This window comes from Haemorhous mexicanus, chromosome 32 (genome assembly GCF_027477595.1).
Source record: "Haemorhous mexicanus isolate bHaeMex1 chromosome 32, bHaeMex1.pri, whole genome shotgun sequence".
Classification (NCBI taxonomy): Eukaryota; Metazoa; Chordata; class Aves; order Passeriformes; family Fringillidae; genus Haemorhous; species Haemorhous mexicanus.
Genome location: NC_082372.1, coordinates 2,926,649 through 2,948,604, shown reverse-complemented (window position 1 = coordinate 2,948,604; position 21,956 = coordinate 2,926,649). Strand labels below are relative to the sequence as shown.

At 53.2% G+C, this 21,956-nt stretch overlaps 1 protein-coding gene and 1 long non-coding RNA gene across 10 annotated transcripts; one reads left to right on the top strand and one right to left on the bottom strand.

The window, feature by feature from the left end:
• Positions 1–14,568: 14,568 nt before the first annotated feature.
• On the bottom strand, positions 14,569–18,968 carry LOC132340616 (uncharacterized). 8 transcript variants are annotated; one of them, XR_009489909.1, is made up of 4 exons: positions 18,828–18,968; positions 16,950–17,104; positions 15,879–15,959; positions 14,569–15,135 (listed from the first exon to the last, which is right to left on the bottom strand). It is a non-coding gene; the product is annotated as an uncharacterized LOC132340616 (long non-coding RNA). The 8 variants fall into 8 exon arrangements; XR_009489910.1 differs by having other exon boundaries at positions 16,950–17,259; positions 18,828–18,947; XR_009489912.1 differs by lacking the exon at positions 18,828–18,968 and adding an exon at positions 18,784–18,799 and having other exon boundaries at positions 16,950–17,259.
• Positions 18,906–21,955, top strand: LOC132340539 (uncharacterized). 2 transcript variants are annotated; one of them, XM_059871596.1, is made up of 2 exons: positions 18,906–19,221; positions 19,892–21,955. In XM_059871596.1, the coding sequence occupies exons 1-2, from the start codon at positions 18,906–18,908 to the stop codon at positions 20,617–20,619; spliced, it is 1,044 nt and encodes a 347-aa protein (XP_059727579.1). In that variant the 3' UTR covers positions 20,620–21,955. The 2 variants fall into 2 exon arrangements, with proteins under 2 accessions (XP_059727579.1, XP_059727578.1); XM_059871595.1 differs by having other exon boundaries at positions 19,087–19,221; positions 19,411–21,955.
• Position 21,956: the final 1 nt, after the last annotated feature.

Genomic DNA, 21,956 nt, shown 5'->3' with positions numbered 1-21,956 from the left:
ATTTCTGCTCTGTTCTTGCTCTCTCTCCTGCTGTTGTGGTACTCTCTGTCCTTTTTTTATTTGATTTGCTGTTCTCAGCTTTGCCTTGCACCGTTTGCCTGGAGCTTGTGTGCACTGCACTCCTGGCCTGTCCCAGCAAAGCTGCTGCTGGCAGAATTCTGAACTGTCCTTTCTGGTGTGATATATTCTGGCCATTGGTTTTTACCCTGGTGTTTCTTGTTCTCTCTCAGTGTCTGCAGGGCCTGGATTTCCTCCATTCCAACCGGGTGATGCACAGGGATCTGAAGAGCTCCAACATCCTCCTGGGAATGGACGGCTCTGTCAGGCTGGGTGGGTGTTCCTGGCCAGGCACGGCGCTCCCGGGCTGCGGCTGTGGGGCTGCTTCCCAGTGAGGCCAGAGCCCCACAAGGGCTGCTGGGGGCACTGCCCGGGCCCTGCTGCCAGCTGAGAGTGGCTGCCCCTGCAGAGAGCTCAGGAGAGGAGCAGGGTGCCAGCAGTGCCTTTGCTCTGGCTCTGGCCCTTCCAGAGGGGCAGCAGTGGGAATCTAAAGCTCCAAGGGAATCAGTAAAAGCCACTGCATGAAAGCTGAGGGTTTCTGTAAGGGTCCAGTTCAATCTTTCCTTGCTACAGCCCTGAGGACTTTTCCAGCTGACTTCACTACTGCATTCTCAGATGGAGAGTGGGGAATCTTTGTGCTTGGTTTCCTCATTCCAGCTGCCTTTGACAGGGTTTGTTTCTGTCCTCAGCTGATTTTGGCCTCTGTGCTCAGCTCCGCCCTGAGCAGGACCGGTGCAGCTCCATGGTGGGCACTGCTCACTGGATGGCCCCAGAAGTTGTGACCAGATCTCCTTATGGCCCCAAGGTGGACATCTGGGCCTTTGGCATTGTGACCATCGAGATGGTGGAAGGAGAACCTCCTTACTTCAGGGAAACGGGGGCCATGGTAAGAGGCAAATTCTCCAGTGGTTGCAGAGGCCTGTGAGCACAGGGGGACCCTGCCCTGGGAGCAGCAGCTGGAGGTTTCTGCACATGGGAAGGGAATTCCCAGAGGACTCCAGCCTCAACACAGACGAATATTCTGCAGTCTCCAGCAATAATTTGCTTTGGGATTTACGTTGTTGCAGCTCTTCTGGCTGTGAGGATGACATGGAAATGTGAAGCAAGTGCATCAGCTCTAATGTTATCTTGCAAGAAAACCCCAAACCAACCCCACATCCCACCCCCAAACCCAACAAGATTTCTGCAGGAGCTTCTAGAAGACATTTTACAAGAGGATCTCCCCTCTGATTCTTCTCACTGTGAAACTTGTTGAAAACCTGAGGATGATTGTTTAACATCCCCATAGTCTAACATATTTCTTTCCTAGTCCAAGCTACTTTCTCTGTGTCACCAAAGCTGAGCTTTCAGCATCACAAACCTCCTGTTTTTGGCCTGGCAGTTTCTGGGATGGGGCATCAGGAATGCATTCACTTGAGTGTCAGTGGCACTGCAGAGATGCACTTGATGTAAGAATCCTGTGAAATAACCCAGGCAGACCACACTGACTCTGGAAAATGGCCTGTACAGCTGGTGTCCACATTTGGAGAAGCAAAATGTGCTATTTCTGATGGAGGTTCCTACTAACAGAGTCAGCCAATGAAACTGGCTCTCAAGGCGAGATCATTTGGATGTTGCAGTGGCTGTGGCAGCCCCAGGTTTGGGTTTTTTGGCTGGCACAGAAAAATGAGCTGTGAGCAGCATCTCTGGCAGGGAGGAAAGTGCCCCTGGAGCTGGGGCTGAGGACCCGGGGTGGATGTGAGCCCGTGTGGGTGTGAAGGAAGCTGGCAGAGCGCTGAGTTTGCTTTCCCTGCAGGCTCGCGCTCTGATCCGGCAGAACGGGACCCCGCAGCTGCAGGAGCCCCGGCGCCTGTCGGCTCTGCTGCGGGACTTCCTCGAGTGCAGCCTGGAGCCGGACGAGGAGCGGCGCTGGGCTGCCCAGGAGCTGCTGCAGGTGAATGCCAAGGGCTGCAGGGCAAGCAGCAGCGCGAGGGAGGGGTTTTCTTGTGGGGCCCCCTCCGACAGTCTCCAGCCTCGCTGCTTTCCACACGCAGAGCGAGCAGAATCCTCGCCTGCTTTGGCCTGGCAGGCTCCTTTCGAGCCCAGCTGGGCCTGGTGCCCCACAGCGAGCAGGGACATCTTCAACAGGTCAGGGGGCTCCGAGCCCTGCCCGACCTGAGCATGGCGGTTTCCAGGGAGGAGGCACCTCCCACACCTCTGGGCACCTTCTGTCAGTGTTCCCCCACTCTCCTGGTTAAAAAATTCTCCCTTAGATCTAATCTGAGCCTGCTTCCCTCTCTTGAGTTTCAAACCATTTCCCTTTGTCCTGCTGCAAGAGGGCCTGTGAGGAACTTGACTCTGGGAAGTAACAGTTCATTTCTTTCTTTTTTATCCTTTGGGCAGCACCCATTTTTGTCATCAGCCAAGCCTCTCTCCAGCCTGACCCCTCTGATCACTGCAGCGAAGCAACTGAGGGAGCAGCGGAGGAGATGAAGCACATGAAGAGAGTTTCTTGTTACAGTAGTTAGGACAACTAGTTAGTTTTGGTAGTTAGCACTGATAGTTATGGTAGTTAGTACTGCTAGTTGGTTAGGGTAGTTTGCACAGTTTGTTTGTTATGGTTCTTGTTTGTTATGGCAGTTCTTGGAATAAAAATTCTCTCAAACCTCGACTCCCTTGACGTGTCCCTTCCTTCTCCCGCTGTGCCTCAGCTGCCCGGAGCCATGTGAGGGGAGAGCGGGCCCAGCCCGGCCCAGAGCTGAGCCCCAGCAGAGCCCTGGCAGAGCCCAGAGCAGCCTCGGCACCTGCAGAGTCAGCCTGGAAGGAGGCGCTTGGAGCCTTCGGGGCTGCACCCGGCTCTGGGTTACAAACTGTGTGTGCTGGAAAATGCCAGCGGCTCTGCAGGAGGGCAGAAGGGGCCCGGGGAAGGCCCAAGTGCTCCATGCAAGGGAAAAACCTGCCCTGGCTTTGGTGTAAATAACTAGGCAGTGTTGGCTTTTGCTATCATGTATGGACTTGTGCAAATTATTCTTAATCACAACGAGTTTGATATGGTACAGTTTGTAATCACCTTTCACTGCTTTTCCTATATGTCCTGGGTTGACTATATGATGCTTTTATCCCCAGTCGTCTCATTCTGTTTATGCTGAATAGTAAGTTTTGCACCTTTAAGACTTGCTTCAAAGATTGAGGGGGGGAGAGGAGGCGCGCAGTTTGTTTTCAGACACTGAACTCACTCCTACACATTCCTGCTTCTGGACTGCGTGGTTCTGCGGATGAACAGACGGCAGGACTGGGCTCCCTTTTTTTTCTTGCTTTTTAGTTAGTTTAGCTAGCTGAGGCAAAGAAGTTCCCCGGACTGTGCTTTTTTTCCCCTTTCTCTGGACCTGTTCACACCTGCTCTGGACTGAACAACCATAAGAGCACCAGCAGCTCGCCTCGGTGGGCCGGGCCGGGCCTGGGCCACGGCATTTCCAGCGCCGGAGGGACTGATAAGGGACTGAGTGAGCTGAACTGGAATCTGGGGAGGGGACTTTCTGGGTTTGTCATCTCCTTTGGAGCAGCAAGGGGTTTTATTGTTTAATATTAAGTTTTCTTGTTTAATAAACAGTTTTTTTCCACTTTTCTCCAAGGAAGTATTTTCTCCTGGACTGGTTGGGGGAGGGGTGGTAGAATCCGATTTCCTACGGGGGCCCTTTGGGGGTTTTCTCCCAAATTTGCCCTGAACCAGGACACCCGGGCTTTAGAGCTGGCAAAAGGAAACAAAATCAATATTTATACAGACTCAAGGTATGCATTTGGGGTAGTCCATGCACATGGAGCCATCTGGAAGGAAAGAGGACTGTTGAACTCACAAGGAAAAAGCATTAAAGATACACAAGAGATAATAAAACTGTTGGAGACAATCCAGCTGCCTGAAAAGGTAACCATCATGCACATCAAGGCACACCAAAAAGTGAGCTCTGAATTGGAGGAAAAGAATGAGCTGGCAGAAAGAGAGGACAAAGAAACAGCTACAGCTGAGGTAATTGTTGAGACAGTTGAGGCAGCCTCAATCCCAGACGGACAAATTTCTATGGAAAGGAAGCCAAAGTACAGTAAAAAGAAAACAAGGCTTATTGAGAAAGAAAATGGAAGTTATAATCAAGAGGGGTGGGCTATTGCAGATGAAGGGAAAGGAAGGCTTGTGATCCTCTCTTATATGCTCTGCTCATTAGTGAAAGATGAATATGAGTAAACACATTGGGGAATAGATGCCTTGTATAATCCCTTGAAAAACAGAATCCTAGCCAGAAACTTGCCAAGTGCAGTGATTCAGGTGACTCGCCAATGTAGCCTTTGCCTCCAAACTAATCCCAAAAATATTCCTAAACCAAAGCCTGAACAATTTAAGAGAGGATATGCCCCTGGGCAACAATGGCAAGTTGATTTTTCAGATTGATTTTTCAGGAGAGTAGGGTATTGATACCTATTGGTGTTAACAGATACCTTTTCAGGGTGGCCAGAAGCTTTCCCTACTAGAACTGCCAAAGCACAGGGGGTAACCAAAGCATTGTTATGAACCAGTACATAATGTACAGCCTGGGGATTAGGTATATGTTAAGTCTTTTGCAGAGAAGATTCTGGAACCACAGTGGGAGGGACCATTCCAAGCGCTCCTCTCCACCTTTACTGCAATCAAGATTATGGAACAAAGCACCTAGATCCATCATTCCCAAGTGAAGAAGGCTCCTGAGGGACTTTAGAAAGTTATACCGGGTAACAACAAACTGAAATCAAAAGTTTCTCGAGAAAATAGATAGAGTGTGAGTAAAATGATAAGCACAGTGTAATAATCCCCCAAAGAATAGAAAGGCTTGTAGTTGTAATAGATAATCAAGCAGGTGTAGCTTAAAGAGTTGTGGCATTTATGATTATTGCTCTAACCACAGCTAATACAGCACCACTTCCAGATCATGTGACTAGTATAGAAGTGCCAAGGGAAAGCCAATGATTTTAACTCCTGTAAGTCTCTGGGTCAAATGCTAAAAATTACAAATGCAACTGTGTAAGGAAGAAGAAATGTTTGGGGATGTAAATATGTGTTTGTCCAAGACAGATTTCATTAATCTCACCAAGAATCCTAAATACTGTGACAAATGCTTAACTAACTGCTCTGAGTTTAGACTTAGATACAGAGCAAAGTATTTATCACTTTGAAATGCATCCCATTAACCAGACAGCCTTGCCTGTGCATACAAGACAAGGTTGTATCTGCCTCAGAACAGCACACCCCACTATAATAGTAGATGAGATCACTGTGAAGGAAACTCAATTTAACTTGTGCATTTGTAACTTTGTCAGAACCAAAGGATGTGCTTCTTCCTATCAGACACCTTACGTATCATACCAACATATAAAGGTGAATTTCATCACTGTCCAAGAAATATTGCCTGTGCCTATAGGGATGAACTTAGCTTTGGTTACCCAATTGTTAAAACATTATGAATTAAAGAAGATTCTTAAAGAAGTTAAAAGAAAAAGAACTTTGATTACAATACACCATGCCACAGAGACTATATGGAAAGTATTGAAAGGATGGGGAAAAGGCCCATCCCATCATTAGTGGGATGTGTTTTTTGAGTAGTCTCCAACAGCAACTGGTTTGCTCAATACCTTAGTTCATCCAATTATTGTTTTACTTCTCTTAGTCAGTGTAAGTTTGATTTTGTCTATTATAGTACTTATTTAGAATTAGAGACTGTTGCAGCAAGTAGCAGCTTTAACTTCAATATTGAGAACATATGGTACAGTTCTAAGAAACACCTACCACATGAGTTGGCTAGATAAACAAGAATCTATATATTAGTAAAAGAATTTATAACCTTGAAAAAGAAGTAGGGAATGAATCCTGATTTTAAAAATTTAAGGTTTTAGCTGAGGGTTAGAAACAATTCATATTGAAGTCAGATAAACCAACAATTGGTTAATGATTATTAGATGCTTAAGCTAAAGCTAATTGTTATGTTATGAGCTCATTTGTAGAAGGAAGTGGAGCAAGTGAACCATTATGGGAACATATTGAAACCAGTAGAACAATCCTCAGCACCTGGACTCCATGTTAATCCATCACAAAGCAGGGGGCCTTGAATCCTGCCAGAGGGTCACAGAGACCTGATGAAGACCTTCTTGACTTCATCCCTGGGACCACTGACCCAATTCGAGACACCGACTGTCATGGTTTGGAATGGGAGGAAATTCAGGGAAGTGATGCAAAGCTTTTTGTGTAACTGACAGTCTGTTGAACGACTCAGAAGCTGGAGATGCCTCTGGGCAACACACATGTTAAAGATGAAAAAACCCGGGAGCTCTCTCCTTTCTAGTTGGTGGGAGGAAGGAAGAGATGCCTTGTTTTTGGAGCTGAAATCCTCTTGGAAGCTAGGGAGAAAGGACTCTTTTTCCTTATAACACAAGAAACTATGGGGAGATGAAAGTGTTCAAATTGATATCGAGCAAAAGCCTCCATGCTAGGATAAGCAGATGTTGAAATAGCTGTGATCCCATGAGAAGGCTGAACAGAGGAAGAGAGAAAAGCAGTCCTGTGCTTCCAGGAGAAGAAGAAGATCTCTGTTCCCAGGGATGAAGATGATTTTAGAAATAGATAATGAGAACTTTTGTCTTTGAACTGCTCATCATTAAACAATCCCCCATAAGTCAGCATGGCCCATCAAGGAGCAGTGGGAAGGCTTGCAGAAATGGGAAGGATTTCACAATTACAGGGTTCCCCAGGCAGCTGCTATTCGTGACGAAATTGAGAACCACGAGAGAACTGGTTTCTATCCTCTTGTGGAGAAGTCTCCATAACCTTAACAAGAGGGACTTCTCTTCCTCAGTGAACTGAAGAAAGACTTTTTTGGAAGTGGTAAACTGACTGGAAGTCTTAGGTTTGGTTTCTTTACACTGCCAGTGGAAAAGAAAAGGTTGTGGGAGGAGGAGAAGTGTTCTGAAAGGTTTGTTTTGATTCTTACTACTGTTTTTTCTTTTTAGTTACTTTTAATAACATTTTCTTTATACCCTTTTAAAGTTTTGAGCCTGCTTTGCCTTTCTCCTAATCCCATCTCACAGCAGGAAGTGAGTGTATTGGTCATTGGCCAGCACTGAATCTCCCACATTCTTTGGTGTGTTGGCCGGGAAAATCTCAAAATTGGGAAACCTGAAACAGGCAAACCAAAACCACTACACCCACCCAATTCAAGAGAAGAATTGCGCGTGCATGAAGGACTAATAACCTCATTTAAACACAAAGAGGGGATAGGAAGTACTGGGGTTGTGCATATGTATTATTTTGGGAAATAAATAGAAGGCAAAAATCCTTGTGTGGTGCAGTCCCACATTTCGGGGACGACTTCCCCCTGTGCTGCCCACTGGTGTAATAAACATACAACTTTCTAACTTTAACTAGTTAGAGAGTCTTTGTCCTTGATTTTCAGTTTTAAAGATTCAGTAACAATGCCTATAGACCCAAAATTGACTACATCTGGGACTGCACAAAAGATTATGGTATTAAAGAAACAAAAAAAAACCCGAATACCCCTAAGAAGAAGCAAAAATTTTTTCTGAAAAAAGAAGCAAATAATGGAGGATAAAAAAAGAGAAATGATAGAAAAGATAGAAAAACTGTTCAAGCCAAATAATTTGTAAAAAAGGGAAGAGGAGGGATTGATATAAATGCATATTATATTGTTTGTTTTTTGCAAATATTAAGATGAATGTTGTATGTACAATGTTAAAAAAAGTTTGCTTTTATTTCTGCTGTTAACGAAAACTTATACATAGTAGCTGATCTAGTTAGGAGTGAACTGTCTGTCTGGTCAGGATAACATCCAGTGAACATGGCATGAGCACCCTGCTGTTGATATGCCAACTATCAGCATCTGCAGACTGAAGAAAGTGTGGACCAAAGGCCAGAGTGGAAGTGATCAAGAGAGGGAACCAAACCCACAGCCAAGAAACACACATGCTCTAAAAAGACAGACCAGGGAGGAACCATGCTAAGCATTTCCTGGAATATGTAAACTAGATGATGGATATGCATAAGGGTTTCTGAATATGCAACAGGCTGATGTAATAGAAATGGTATAAAAAGGGTGTTTCCCAAACTAGCAGGGGTGCTCTTGGCTGAGTGCCAAGGTGCACTGGCTGTAATCTTTGCTTTACTGTCTCTGTCTCCTATTGTCCTTTATTAAACTTTTACATATTAACAGGAAGGTTTTTCTCTTTTTTTTATCTAGTATGTTTCTCTATGGGGCTGCGCTCTTTGATGGCTTTTCTCACGATCTTTCCCCTCCTTCGCTGGCTCGAGGCTGCAATGAGTTCATCAATTTCATCTTCCTCGGAGCTCCTGGAGCAGGAGCGCTCTGATTCGGCTGACCCTGTTGTACCATATAATCTATTTTGCCTACCCCCGATCCTAGGAAGCCCCACGCAGGATTTGCTGCGTCTTTTAACCCGGGCTGCGCGTCCGCCTGCATCGGTGACGTCATCCCCCGAAGCGGCTCCCCGGCGTTCAGGGTTGCTATGGAAACGGACAGACCTGAGAGCGGAGAGACCCCTGCCCCCATGGGAGGTGCCCCCTCCCCTCCCCTCTCCCGGTACAAGGCTCTGCCCCCGGCTGCTCCTCCCGGGGCGGTGCCGTGGGCTGTGCCCGCCATCCATCCCCTCCCCTCTCCCGGTACAAGGCTCTGCCCCCGGCTGCTCCTCCTGGGGCGGGGACGGCGGCATCCCTGCCTGCCCAGGCTCGCCTTTCTCCTCCTGCCCTGGCTGGGACCCCGTCTGAGCTGCGCCTCCCCCGCCCCCCGATCGTGGCGGCAGCGGCGGGGGGCGGTGGCGGCGGCGGGGACACACCTTGGCCCGGACCCGACCGACCCCACCCTCAGGACGGGAGCAACTCGATCTAAGCCTTCTCCCTCCTTTGTTTTACTTTCGCTGTCCAATATTGGCTCTTTTTTCCTTTTCTCCTCTTTTCCCTTTCAGACTAAGGTATGCTCTCCCTTTTCCTTTGCTGCCGAGCTCCGCTGACGTGCTGACACCCCAAAGAGCCTCGCATACTCCCGCTCACCTGAGCACCCTGAGCATTTATCCTCGCGTCTACGGGAAATCAAACTTGATATTAATCTCTTATCCAAACTACCACACTCGGGCCTCGTCTGATTGTCCTCTAGTTCACACCGCGGCCAGATCTTTTCTGAGTCTAACAACTTTGCATTTGAAAAACAAGGCTCCTCCCCCCCCACCCCGAGGTTTCCCCCGTTTCTCAGCGCTAGTCTCAGGGGCCTGTCTCTTGGGATATTATCGCTACAGCACTCGCAGCAGAATATACACACCGATTTCTAACAGTTATGAGTAGAAATTAAAAGAACCAAGGAGAGAGAGAAAGAGCAAGATTCCAATCGCCGCGCTCCGGAGTGGCGGTGCGGGAACGATCCCCTGCGCCACCGCTGCTGGCCCCACGCCAAGCCCAGCACCGCAATCCAGTCCCGCTCTCACAGCGCCCGCCCTCCCTGACACCGGGGCACACCGAGCACCGCACCCCTGCGCTCCAGAGCACAAAACACCCCTTCCCACCGCTCTCACCTGAGAAACACAGCACCCCTTCAGCCGCTGCCGCCTCTCTCGCTCCTCCCGAGCTTCTTGGCCTCCCACACCCTCTGCACCGCACCTGGGCCCCGCCAGTGCCGCGGGCTGGGGGGCAGCAGCTGCACCTTCCTCTGCCTCTGCTCCAGCCCTTGCCCAGGTGCCTCGGCTCCCTTCGTGCTCGCCACCAACTGATGGCTTCAGAAGGCTGACCTGGAGCAGAGGCCAGGCACAGTTACACCATAAAGCAGGCATTTGTTAAAAGGCCTCCACGGAGCCACCTTGGGCAGAACAAGAGCCCAGCCAGGCTACGCCCAAGATGAACCAAAATGGCCACAAAATGGACGAGGTCACGAGGTCGGTCACTTTTATCAGTTCTGCTCCATTTGCATCTTGGAGTTAATTGTCCAATTATAGCTTTAGCTGATGAAGTCCCATCCTCCTTGTTTTTCTCTCCTTACTCCACATTGTTTATGCTCTTGGGCCTGAGGTTTGGATTATTTGTCCTTGGGTTCCCAGCTAGAGCAGGAATTGTTTTGTCTCCCTGCTCTGTGAACAGAGCTCAGCATCCCTTAATATGAAGCCCAGAGCCACAGAGTAAGGCAGCACAGAATCTGAAAAATAGAAAAGGCAAAACCTGAGGCATCAAATCCATGGGACACCCCCACACTCACCAGACCCCCCCCCCCCCATGGCACTCCCCAGGCCCCCCCCATTGATTGAAGCCCCCCAAAACTCCCCCTGGCCTTCCCCCCTCAGCTCCCTGAGCCCCCAGCCCGTGTTCTCACCTGGGAAACCCAGAATCTTTGGGAATTCTCAACTGGGAAGCCCCAAATCCCTGGAAACCTCACCTGGGACCCTCCAAATCTCACCTGGGATGCCCAAAACCTCACCTGGGACCCCCAAAACCTCACCTGGGACCCCCAAAACCTCACCTGGGACCTCCAAACCTCACCTGGGACCCCCAAAATCTCCTGAGGACCCCCCTAAACCTCATCGAGCTCCAAACCCCACCTGGGACCCCCAAAACCCTTCCAGGATCCCCCCAAAACCCCCAAGAATCCCCCAAACTTCATCTGGGACTCCCCCAAACCCCCCAGCAGCCCCCAAACTCCACCAGAACCCCCCCAAAAACCCCAAACACTGGGGACAGTGGGACAGAACTGGTGGCACTGGCTTGGTGGCACTGGAATGATGACACAGGGGTGGTGGCACTGGGACAGGCCCAGGGACCCTGGGGTGGTGACAGTGGGATAGAACTGGTGGCATTGGGATGGAACTGGTGACACTGGGGTGGTGACACTGGGGCAACCCTGGTGGCACTGGGCTGGTGGCATTGGGATGGAACTGGTGGCACTGGGACAGGGACACTGGAACAGGACTGGGGACACTGGGAGGGGAGACTGGGATGGGGACGTCAGGAAGGGACTGGGAGCACTGGGCTAGTGGCACTGGGGTGGAACTGGTCACACTGGGGCACAACTGGTGACACTGGAATGGGGACACTGGAATGGAACTGGAGACATTGGGATGGTGGCATTGGGATGGGACTGGGGACACTGGGCTGGAACTGGTGGCACTGGGCTGGTGACATTGGTTTTGGGGACAATGGCGTAGTGGCAATGGGCTGGCACTGGGAGCACTGGGCTGGGTGGCACTGGGAACGCTGGGCTGGAACTGGGTTGGTGACATTGGGCTGGTGGCACTCGGGTGGTGGCAGTGGGACAGAACTGGTGGCATTGGGCTGGTGACACTGGAATGGAGCTGGGGACACCAGGTTGGTGGCACTGGAATGATGACTGGGTTGGTGGCACTGGGACAGTGGCAGGGACACCGGGGTGGTGACAGTGGGACAGAACTGGTGGCACCGGGATTGAACTGGGGACACTGGGGTGGTGACAGTGGGACAGAACTGGGGACACTGGACTGGTGACACTGAACTGGTGGCACTGGGATGGAACTGGGAACACCGGGACAGGACTGGTGGCAGCGGGACAGGGACACTGGCATTGAACTGGTGCCACTGGGACAGAGCTGGTGCCACTGGACGGGTGGCACTGCCGTGTCCCTGGTGCCACCTGTGCGGTGTCCCCGTGTCCCCTCAGTGTCCCTGGGGGTGGCCAAGGACGGTCACCTGCTGTTGGCCCTGCCCGCGGTGGCCATGTCCTGCCAGGTGGCCCGGCGGGAGAGGGGACATCGCGGTGTCACCTGGCCACCAGCGGGCCACCAGCGGGCCACCAGCGGGCGTGGCCCTGCGGGGGGTGGGGCCTGGGGATGACGTCATCTCGCCCGCCCCTTCAGCGCGCGTTTTAAAAGGGGCGGTGACAGCGGCTGGGACAGGGGCTCGGGACAGGGACTGGTGTCACCGGAGTGTCCCCAGAGTGTCCCGGAGTGTCCCCAAGTGTCCCCAGAGTGTCCCCGGGGTGTCCCCAGAGTGTCCCTGGAGTGTCCCCGAGTGTCCTGGAGTGTCCCCAGAGTGTCCCCGGAGTGTCTCCAGAGTGTCCTCAGAGTGTCCCGGAGTGTCCCCAGAGTGTCCCCAGCTGCCATGGAGCCCCGCGAGTGAGACAATCCCAGCACGGTGGGGCAGGAGGGGACTGGAGGGACATGGAGGGTGGTGGAAGGGGACACGGACGGTGGCAGGAGGGGACAGAGGGTCACAGAGGGATCAGGAGGGAGTAGAAGGAAGGGGGGAGGTGACAGAGGGGTGGCAGTGTAGGGGACAATGGGGTGGGGGAGGGGGTGGCAGAGGGAACGAGGGGGTGGCAAAGGGAACAGAGGGGACAGCAGAGCCCTGCAGGGAGGAGCAAAGGGGACCCAGGGAGGGCACAGGGGCCACCGCAGGAGGCCACAAGTGCCACCAGGTCCCTGACACCTCCCCAGCTGTCCCCTCCCCAGCTGCTGGAGTGGCAGGTCACCGTGGTGGCCACCCTGGGCCAGCTGGTGGCCAGCACAGCCAGCCCTGGGGCCGTGGTGCTGGCCGTGTCCCCAGGGCTCCTGCACCTGGCCCTGGAGCTTCTCATCCGTGACCTCCGTGACACCCTGGACCAGGTCAGTGTCACCGGTGGTGCTGCTGTGTCACCTCGCTGGGCCGGGCCCTGGCCATCTATGAGAGCACCCAGGGGTCACCTGGCGCCAGGTGACAAGCGTGGCCAGCGACTGGTGGGGCTCGGTGGCCGCGCTGGTGCACGGCTGGTTCCGGCTGGTGGCGGAGGCCAGCGAGCTCTGGGACGCCTGCAGGGACGTGGCCAGCGGCCAGGCCACCAAAGGAGGCCACCAAAGAGGCCGTGGAAGGGGACCTGGGAGCCATAGTAAAGGCCATGGGAAAGGACATGGAAGGGGACATGGAAAGGGACATGGAAGGGGACATAGACAGGGACATAGAAGAAGGCACAGAAGGAGACACAGGAGAAGCCGTGGTGGCCCCCTGGCAGATTGTCACCACCAAGGTGAGACAGCGGCTGGAGGCGGCCCTGGGGCTGCTGGAGCGCTTGGTGGCCGCATGTGACGAAGCCACTGCGCTCCCCCGGGAGCTGCAGCACAGGGTTGGGGACATCGAGGCCACCCTTAAGGGGATAAATGAGGCCTCCCCTGATGTCCTCAAGGACTTGGTGGCCAAGGTGGCCGTGGCCGAGCGGCTGTGGGAGGCCAACGCCCGCCTGGCCATGCGTCACCTGGCGGGGACATTTCAGGACATCAGCACCACCTTCCGGAGTTGTGGCCGTGCTGGCCTCGCACACCGCGCGCTGGCCGAGAGGTGACAAAGAGCCATCGAGGACATCCCGGGGCTGCTGCGGGGACAGTGATGTCACTGCTGTGACGTCATTGGGGCAGTGACGTCACTGGGGACAATGACACTCAGGAATGCGTTTTTAGCCAAACTTTTTTATCCCTCGTTAAACTTTCACAAATCTCGAGGAGAGAACTTTGTTCTTCACACCGAGCTGCGATTTGGGGGGGCTGGGAGGGGTCCCCGGGCAGGCCCCGCTGCTGAGCGCTGACCCTGCCCCGGGGGGCGCCGGGACCCCCAAAAACTGCACCTGCACCCCCTCCAGTGCTCCCCCTCGAGCACTGACCCCCCCCTCACCGGGCACAGGGACCCCCCAAAAACTGCACCTGCACCCCCTCCCGACCCCCCCCTCGAGCCCTGACCCCCCCTCACCGGGCACAGGGACCCCCCAAAAACTGCACCTGCACCCCCTCCCGACCCCCCCTCGAGCACTAACCCCCCCTCACCGAGCACCGGGACCCCCCGCGCACCCGGACCGGGACTAGGTCCCCCTCGGGTACCGAACCCCCCCCAGCACCGGGCCCGGACCCCCCTGTGCCCCCCAGGGCTCGGGACACTCACACATCCCCCCCTCCCCCCCTCCTGGCCCCACCCCCACCCCGGTCCCGGGGCTGTTCCGGGGGGGGTCAAAGGGGGGGGGAGCAGAACCCCCGTGCGGGGGCAGCCCAGGTGTCCCCAGGTGAGCTTTGGGGGGGTCCCAGGTGAGGTTTGGGGTGTCCTGAGGAGATTTTGGGGGTCTCAGGTGAGAATTCCCAAAGATTTGGGGTTTCCCAGGTGTCCCAGGTGAGGTTTGGGAGGTCCTGAGGAGATTTTGGGGGTCTCAGGTGAGAATTCCCAAAGATTTGGGGTTTCCCAGGTGAGGACGGCTCAGGGGGGCCGAGGGAGGAGGGGCTGGGGGGGGTTTTGGGGGCGTCCCATGGGTGGGGGAGGGGCGGTGAGGGGGTGTTCCCGGGGAATTTGGGGGGGAGGAGGGGGCAGGATGACCCTCTAGGTGTTGACCACGCCCCCTTTTTAAGCCCCGCCCCGCGTTTCTAACACGGTTCCTTGCCGCGGGACATGCCCAGCAGTTGCCCCTCCTCTTCAGGCCCCACCCCCGCCCAAAGTCCCGCCCCCAATGGAGCCTTGACCACGCCCCCGGTTGGATTTTTATCGATGGAAACCAAAAATCACCACAAATCGACCCAAAAATAGAAACCCGGGGGAGATGGGGGGCATGGCCACACCTGTGACATCATGGGGAGGGTCCAGGTGGGATTTTGGGGGTCTCAGGTGGATTTGGGGGGTCCCAGGTGGTTTTTTGGGGGCATCGAGGTGTTCCTGAGTGGGTCCAGGTGAGTTTGGGTGGGTCCAGGTGTCCTTGAGAGAGATTCATGTGTCCCAGAGGCATTTCCAGGTGTTTTTGGGGTGTCCCAGGTACTCTTTAGGGGGATCCAGGTGTGCTCAGGAGGCCTCCAGGTGTTCCTGGGACAGTTTCAGGTGTCCTGGGGGCAGTTCCAGGTGTTCCTCTCTGGGTCCAGGTGTCTTTGGGGGATCCAGGTGTCCTGGGAGGGATCCTAGTGTCTCTGGGCAGGGTGCAGGTGCCCAGGTGTGCTGGGAACTGGTGATCCAGGTGTGCAGGAACCTGAACATCTGGGCAGGCTGGAACTCATGTGTGAGGGATCCAGGTGTGAGGGATCCAGGTGCCCAGGTGTGGGTGGGACCTGGTTATCCAGGTGTGTTATGTCACCTGGCTAGAACATTACCCACCCAGCCAGGAATGATGTCACCAGCTCACCTTGCCATGACATCACCTGCCCACACCCCCCCTCCTGCCCAGGTGTGACATGACCCCCGCCAGGTGTGACATCATCCAGGTTTGTGACCTCCAGGCTCACCTGGGTGTGACGTCACCGTCATACCCAGCTGTCCCCTCCCTCCTCATCTGTCCATACCCCCAGTATGATGTCATCAACTCCACCAGGTGTGATGTCACCCTACCAGGTGTGATGTCATCCACCCTCCCCAGGTGTGATGTCACCTACCCCACCAGGTGTGATGTTACTAACTGCACCAGCTGTGATGTCACTCCCCAAGGTGTGAAGTCACCACCCCTCCCTGGGTTTGTCAGTCCCCAGATGGGCTGATGTCACACCTGTGACATCACCCTGAGTCCCCCTCGTGTCCCTGTCCTCCCACAGGTGGCTCTGTGTCTCATGAAGCTGTCCCTGCACCTGCCCAGGTGTGACAGGTGTCACTCAGGTGTGACATTACCTGTCCAGGTGTGACAGGTGTCACTCCCTACCTGTGCCCTGTCCCATGCCCCGTGTCCCTGTCCCCTCACAGGTGTGTGAGGTCCCTGTGCCTCACAGACCTGTCCCTGCACATGCCCAGGTGTGGCAGGTGTCACTCAGGTGTCACAGGTGTGTCTAAAGGTTGGAGATGGGGGGGTGTGTTCTATTCCTACCTGACGGGGCAGTTATCTGCTGTTCATGGGGCAGTTTTCTTTCTCTCTTCCACAGCCAATCCTCCCTCCAGGACACATCTTCTGTGAATGAGCCATTAATTATTAATTACCTTCTGTTCATGGGCCATCGAGGGTCACTCATGGCTGATAAAAACTCCATCATCCCATCGGGGGATGCTCCGCCCAGGGGGAGGAGCCAAGCACTCCTACCTGGAGAGAGTCAGATTTGGAACCCAGAGAGCCTTTCCCTCTGCCTTCCCAGAGGAGCAGCTTTCTCCTTCTTTTGGTTTTTGACTTCATTTTTATTTTTTTTTATTTTTGACTTTATTTTTGTTATTTTTATTTCTTACTTTATTTTTACTTTTTTATTTCTTATTTTTGTTTTTATTTGATTTTGATTTTATTTAGTTTTTATTTCTTTTTTTTGTTTTGGAGTTTTACTTTTGATTTTATTTTTATTCTTCATTTTATTTATGTTTTTATTTCTAATTTGAGATTATTTATTACTTTATTACTTTATTTTATTTTTGATTTTTGATTTTATTTTTATTCTTCAATTTATTTTTATTTATATTCTTCTATTTATTACTTTGTTTTATTATTTTTATCTTATTATAATCTTATTTTAATTTTTATTTCTCTTTTAATTTTTTTATTTTATTTTATTTTTAATTTTATTTTTAATTTTATTTTTATACTTCATTTTATTTACATCTTATTTTTATTTCTATCTTTTTATTATTTATTATTTTATCTTATTTTTATTTCTGATTTTATTTTTATCCTTATTGTTATTTTTATTCTTATTTTTATTTCTATAGTTATTTTAACTATTTTACTTTATTTTATTTTATTTTAATTTATTTTAATTCATTTTAATTTAATTTTCCTTCCCAAATAAAGAACTGTCGCAGCGAGGGAGGCTCGGGGATCTCAATAGGAGAATTCAGCAAGCTTCGTTTATTGATTAGAGCATCAGACATTTAAGCACAACACATAATAAGCTCATGAATATTCTGTAAGCTAAGCAATCTCCTGGTTATTCTTACTTCCTCATTCTTTACAACTTACATCTCTCTTTTCTCAGGCTCTGCTCTCGGCTACAGCACCTTGGTATCATAACACAGCCGTGCTCAAGGCCACGGCGTCTTCACAGTGCGGGGCCTCAGATTAGCTGGGTCTGGTCCTTTTCCAGTTCTCAGCGATCCAGAGCACGCCGACGTGACCTTTGTCATGGAACCAGTCCCCAGCAAAGAACTGTTAGTCCTGTTCCCATATCTTTGCCTGAGAGCCTTTTCATTTCAAATTTACAACAATGCAGAGGGAGACAGTTCACATTTTCCATTTCAGGGGTCTCCTGCCTTCCTCAGCACACACCTGTCTGTTCAAACCAAAACAATCCAAAATACCCCAAAATTCCATCCAAATACCATAACAGACCCTGAAATTACCCCAAATCACCCCAAAAGTTGCACCGAAATACCCTGAAATCCCATCAGGGACCCCAAAATTACCTCAAAATACCCCAAAATTCCATCAGGGACCCCGAAATTACCCCAAATCAATCCCAAAGTCCTGTCAGGGACCCCAAAATTACCCCAAATCACCCCAAAAATTGCACCAAAATATCCCAAAGTCCCGTCAGGGACCCCGAAATTGCCCCCAAATCCCTGAAATTACCACAAAATTACTCCAAAATCCAGTCGCAGGATCCCTGAAATCCTATCAGGGACCCTGAAATTGCACCAAAATCCCCCCAGATTACCCCCAAACCCCCCAAAATATGATCAAGAACCCCCCAAATCCCATCAGGGACACCCAAAATTCCATCGGGGACCCCAAAATTACTCCAAATACCCTAAAATGTCATCAAAATCCAATCAGGGACCCCCAAAATCTGGTCAGGGACCCCAAAATTACCCAAAAAGACCTTGAAATCCCATCAGGAATCTTCAAAATAAGCTCAGTGACCACAAAATGACCCCAAATCACCCCAAAACTGATCAGGGACCTCCAAAGTCCCCCAAAATCAGCCCAGCCCCCCCAAAATTCAGTAATGAACCCCCAAATCCTGTCACGGACCCCTTAAAATCCCCCCCCAAGTCCTTCAGGACCCCCAAATTCCTTCAGGACCCCATCAAATTTCCCCCCAAATCCCCTCAGGACCCCAATTCTCCCTCAGGACCCCCCAAAATCCCTCTCAAGCCACCCCACAATCCTGTCAGGATCCCCAAACCCCCTCAGGAGCCCCAATTCTCCCTCACAGCCACCCAAAATCCACCCCAAGCCCCTCAAGGCCCCTTCCCCAAATCCCCTCAGAACCCTCAATTCTCCCTCAGAACCCCCAAAATCCACCTCAAACCCCTTCAGGACCCCCAAGTCTCCCTGAGGAGCCCCCAGTCCCCCTCAGGACCCCTCACATCCCCTCAGCGCCCTCATACCCCCTCTCACATCCCCTCATGACCCCCAAATCCCCTCACAACCGCCCAAAACTCCCACAGGATCCCCCAAAATCACCCGCAAATCCCTTCAAGACGCCCTCAGATCCACTCAGATCCCCCCAATTCTCTCTCAGAACCCCCAATTCTCCCTCACCAACTCCAAACCCCCTCACATCACCTCAGCGCCCCCAGTTCTCCCTCAGATACCCCAATCCCCCTCAGGACCCTCTAAATCCCCTGAGGACCCCCCAAATCCCCTCAGGATCCCCCAAGCCCTCTCACGCCGCCTCAGGACCCCCCAAACCCCCTCAGGACTCTCCACATCCCTTCAGAACCCACCAAACCTCCTCAGGAACCCCCATTCTCCCTCAGCACCCTCAGTTCGCCTTCAAGACCTCCAATTTTCCCTCAGGACCCCCCAAATCCCCTCAGGACCCCCCAAACCCCCTCCTAGCCGCCCCCACCCCTCTTCACGCCTGATGTCTCGCGAGAGAAGCAGCGCCGCCACCTTGGTTGAGGGCAGTTCCGCCCGTTCCTCATAAATCCAGCCGGGAACGGCGGAATTAATCCACCTGGAAATGGCGAGATGGAGCCTGAATCCCCTGGGATGGAGCCTAAACACCCTGGGATGGAGCCTAAATTGCCTGGGATTCAGCCTAAAAAGCTCCCAAATCCAGTCTGGTGTTTCCCATGGATTAGGGCGGTACAGGTGAGGGGCGGTTCGGGGGCGTCACATCGCTCCGCCCCTTTCCGGCGCCTCCCGGTCCCGCTCGGGCATTTCCGCGCGCCGCTGCCGGAGCCGGTTCTGGGCCGGGACCGGCGCCTGTCCCGGGACTCGTTCGCCACCGGAGCGTCCCCAGAGCGTTCCCGCCGGGTCCCCAGTGAGCATGGCGTTCCGCCAGGTGAGACGGGGGGACGGGAGGAAGGGGGGGGAGGGACAGAGGGGACGTGGCGGGGAGAGGAGACGGGGGATGGTGAAAGGGGGTAGTGGGGGACAGGGGGAACACGGGGCTGGGGGTGGCATAGGGGACAGCGGAGCAGGGCAGGGGGTGGTAGACACGTCCCTGACACCTCCCGTGTCCCCTCCCCAGCTTCTGGAGGCTCTGGTGACCGTGGTGGCCACCCTGGGCGAGGTGGCGGCCACCGTGACCGGGTCACACAGGGGCGTGCGGCGGCGCGTGTCCCCAAAGTTCCTGCCCGCGGCCCTGAGGAGATTCACCCAGAGCCTCCGTGAGACCCTGGACCACGGCGATGTCACCTCCCTGGGTCACCGTGGTGTCCTCTCCCTGGGCCGGGCTCTGGCCGCCCTCGGGGCCACCCCTGGGACCACCCGGGACGATGTGAGAGCCGCGGCCAGGGCCTGGCGGGAGTTGGTGGCCGCACTCGGGAAGCGCTGGGAGCAGCTGAAAGAGGAGGCCGCCGAGCTGTGCAACACCTGCTGGGACGCGGCCCCCTCCCGGGCCAGGGACCTGTGGTTCGAGGCTACCTTCTGTAAAACGGTTTGGGACAACCTGGAGGCCACAGCCTGGTGGCCCCCGGTGACCCTGTGCAATGACGAGGGGGCCTCGGCAGGGGCCGTGCATGATGCCCAGGTGGCAGCGGCCAGCAGCGAGGAGGAGGCGGCCACCAGTGAGGAAGAGGAAGCTACCAGCGAGACCATGGACGAGGCTGTGGTGGCCACCATTGAGGAAGAGGAAGCTACCAGCGAGACCATGGACGAGGCTGTGGTGGCCACCATTGAGGAAGAGGAAGCTACCAGCGAGACCATGGACGAGGCTGTGGTGGCCACCATTGAGGAAGAGGAAGCTACCAGCGAGACCATGGACGAGGCTGTGGTGGCCACCATTGAGGAAGAGGAAGCTACCAGCGAGACCATGGACGAGGCTGTGGTGGCCACGAGCCAGGCGAGGGCAGCTACCAGGACGGTACATTGGGCAGTGGTGGCCTTGGGGCCACTGAAGCGCTTGGTGGACGTGTTTGGCAAAGCCGTCGAGTTCACCTGGGTCATGCATTACCAGCTCGAGGAGATCGAGGACGCCCTGCAGTGGACAGAGGAGTTGTTCCCTGATGTCCTTGAGGACTTGGTGGCCAAGGCGGCCAAGTTTGAGCGGCTGTGGGATGCCAGCGCTCACCTGGCCTCGCATCACCTGCTGCCCACACTGTGGGATATCCATGCCCTCCTCTTGAGTCCCTATGGTGGCCCTGGTGGCCCCGGTGGCCCGGGTGGCCCTGGTAGCCGCGCAGTGGACGAACGGTGCCAAAAAGCCATTGAGGACATCCCGAAGCTGCTGCAGGGATAGTGATGTCACTGCTGTGTTGTCATCAGTGCAGTGATGTCACTGGAGAGACTTGTGGACACTTGAGTGCCACCAGCTCCTTGAGTGCCACCAGTGCCTCGTGTCCCCAAGAGCCCCTCAAGTTCCACCAGTGCCTCGTGTCACCAAGAACCCCTCAAGTGCCACCAGCTCCCTGAGTGCCACCAGCTCCTTATGTTACCAAGAGCCCCCCGAGTGTCACCAGGACTGGCCCAGCCCCCGTGTGCTGGGTCCCTGGTGTCACCGGGGTCTCTCTCTGTGTCTCATGCTGCCCTCGGACACCCACCGGGACCCCACTGAGCACCGGGACCCCCCTCAGGACCCCCCCTCAGGACCCTGGAGTTTCCCCTCCTCATGCACCGGCACCACCGGACCCCCAGAGGAGCTGGGACCACTGGAGATCTCCCCAGATCACGGAGCACCAGGACCCCCCTCGTGCACCAGCACCAGGACTGGACCCTCCTCGAGCACCATGACCCCCCTGTGCATTGACCCCCCCTCACTGAGCACCAGGACTGGGACTGGAGCCCCCCTCGAACCCTGGGACCTTCCCCTGGGCACCGGGACCCCCCTGGGCCACACCACCCCCGAGCACCAGCACAGGGACCGGACCCCCTCTCGTGTACCAACCCCCCAAGCACAGGGACCGGACCCCCCTTTGTGCCCCCCACCCATCACGGGGGTTCTGACCCCTCCCCTTTGACCCCCCTGGAGCCACGGGACCCCTGGGAACAGCACCTGGACTGGGGGGGGAGCCCTGGAGAGCTACTGGGGGGGCTCCGAGCACTGGGGGGACACAGGGGGGTCCCCAGCACTGGGGGATCCCTTGGGGCTTGGTCCTGTTCCCCCCCGGGACCCGCCTCTGAAAAACAGGGGTCAGAATTGAAATTTTATAAAAGTTTGTTAAGGGATAAAATCCTGGTGCTAATTGCCAAAAGGTCCCTGTTAATTAAGCCATGTTCTTTACGTCCTGTTACATCATGGAGGTTCATGCATATTCATGAGGGCTTATGCATATTCATAATATATTATTGATCTAAATATATATATGAGTAATAAAATACAAATGTAATATATATTTTATAAAAATATTTTACAATAATATATTTTATACCAACAGAATTTATATTTATATATATTTATATATTAATTTATATTATCTAAAATTAATATTTTTATATATAAATATACAAATATTTTTCTATGTTCTGTATGAATTATTTTCAAACATTTCTGTGAGTTCAGATGTTCTTTTGTTTGGTTTTAACCCTTGACTTGCCTCCACGCCATCTTTGCATTAAACCAATTTATTTTATTTCTCC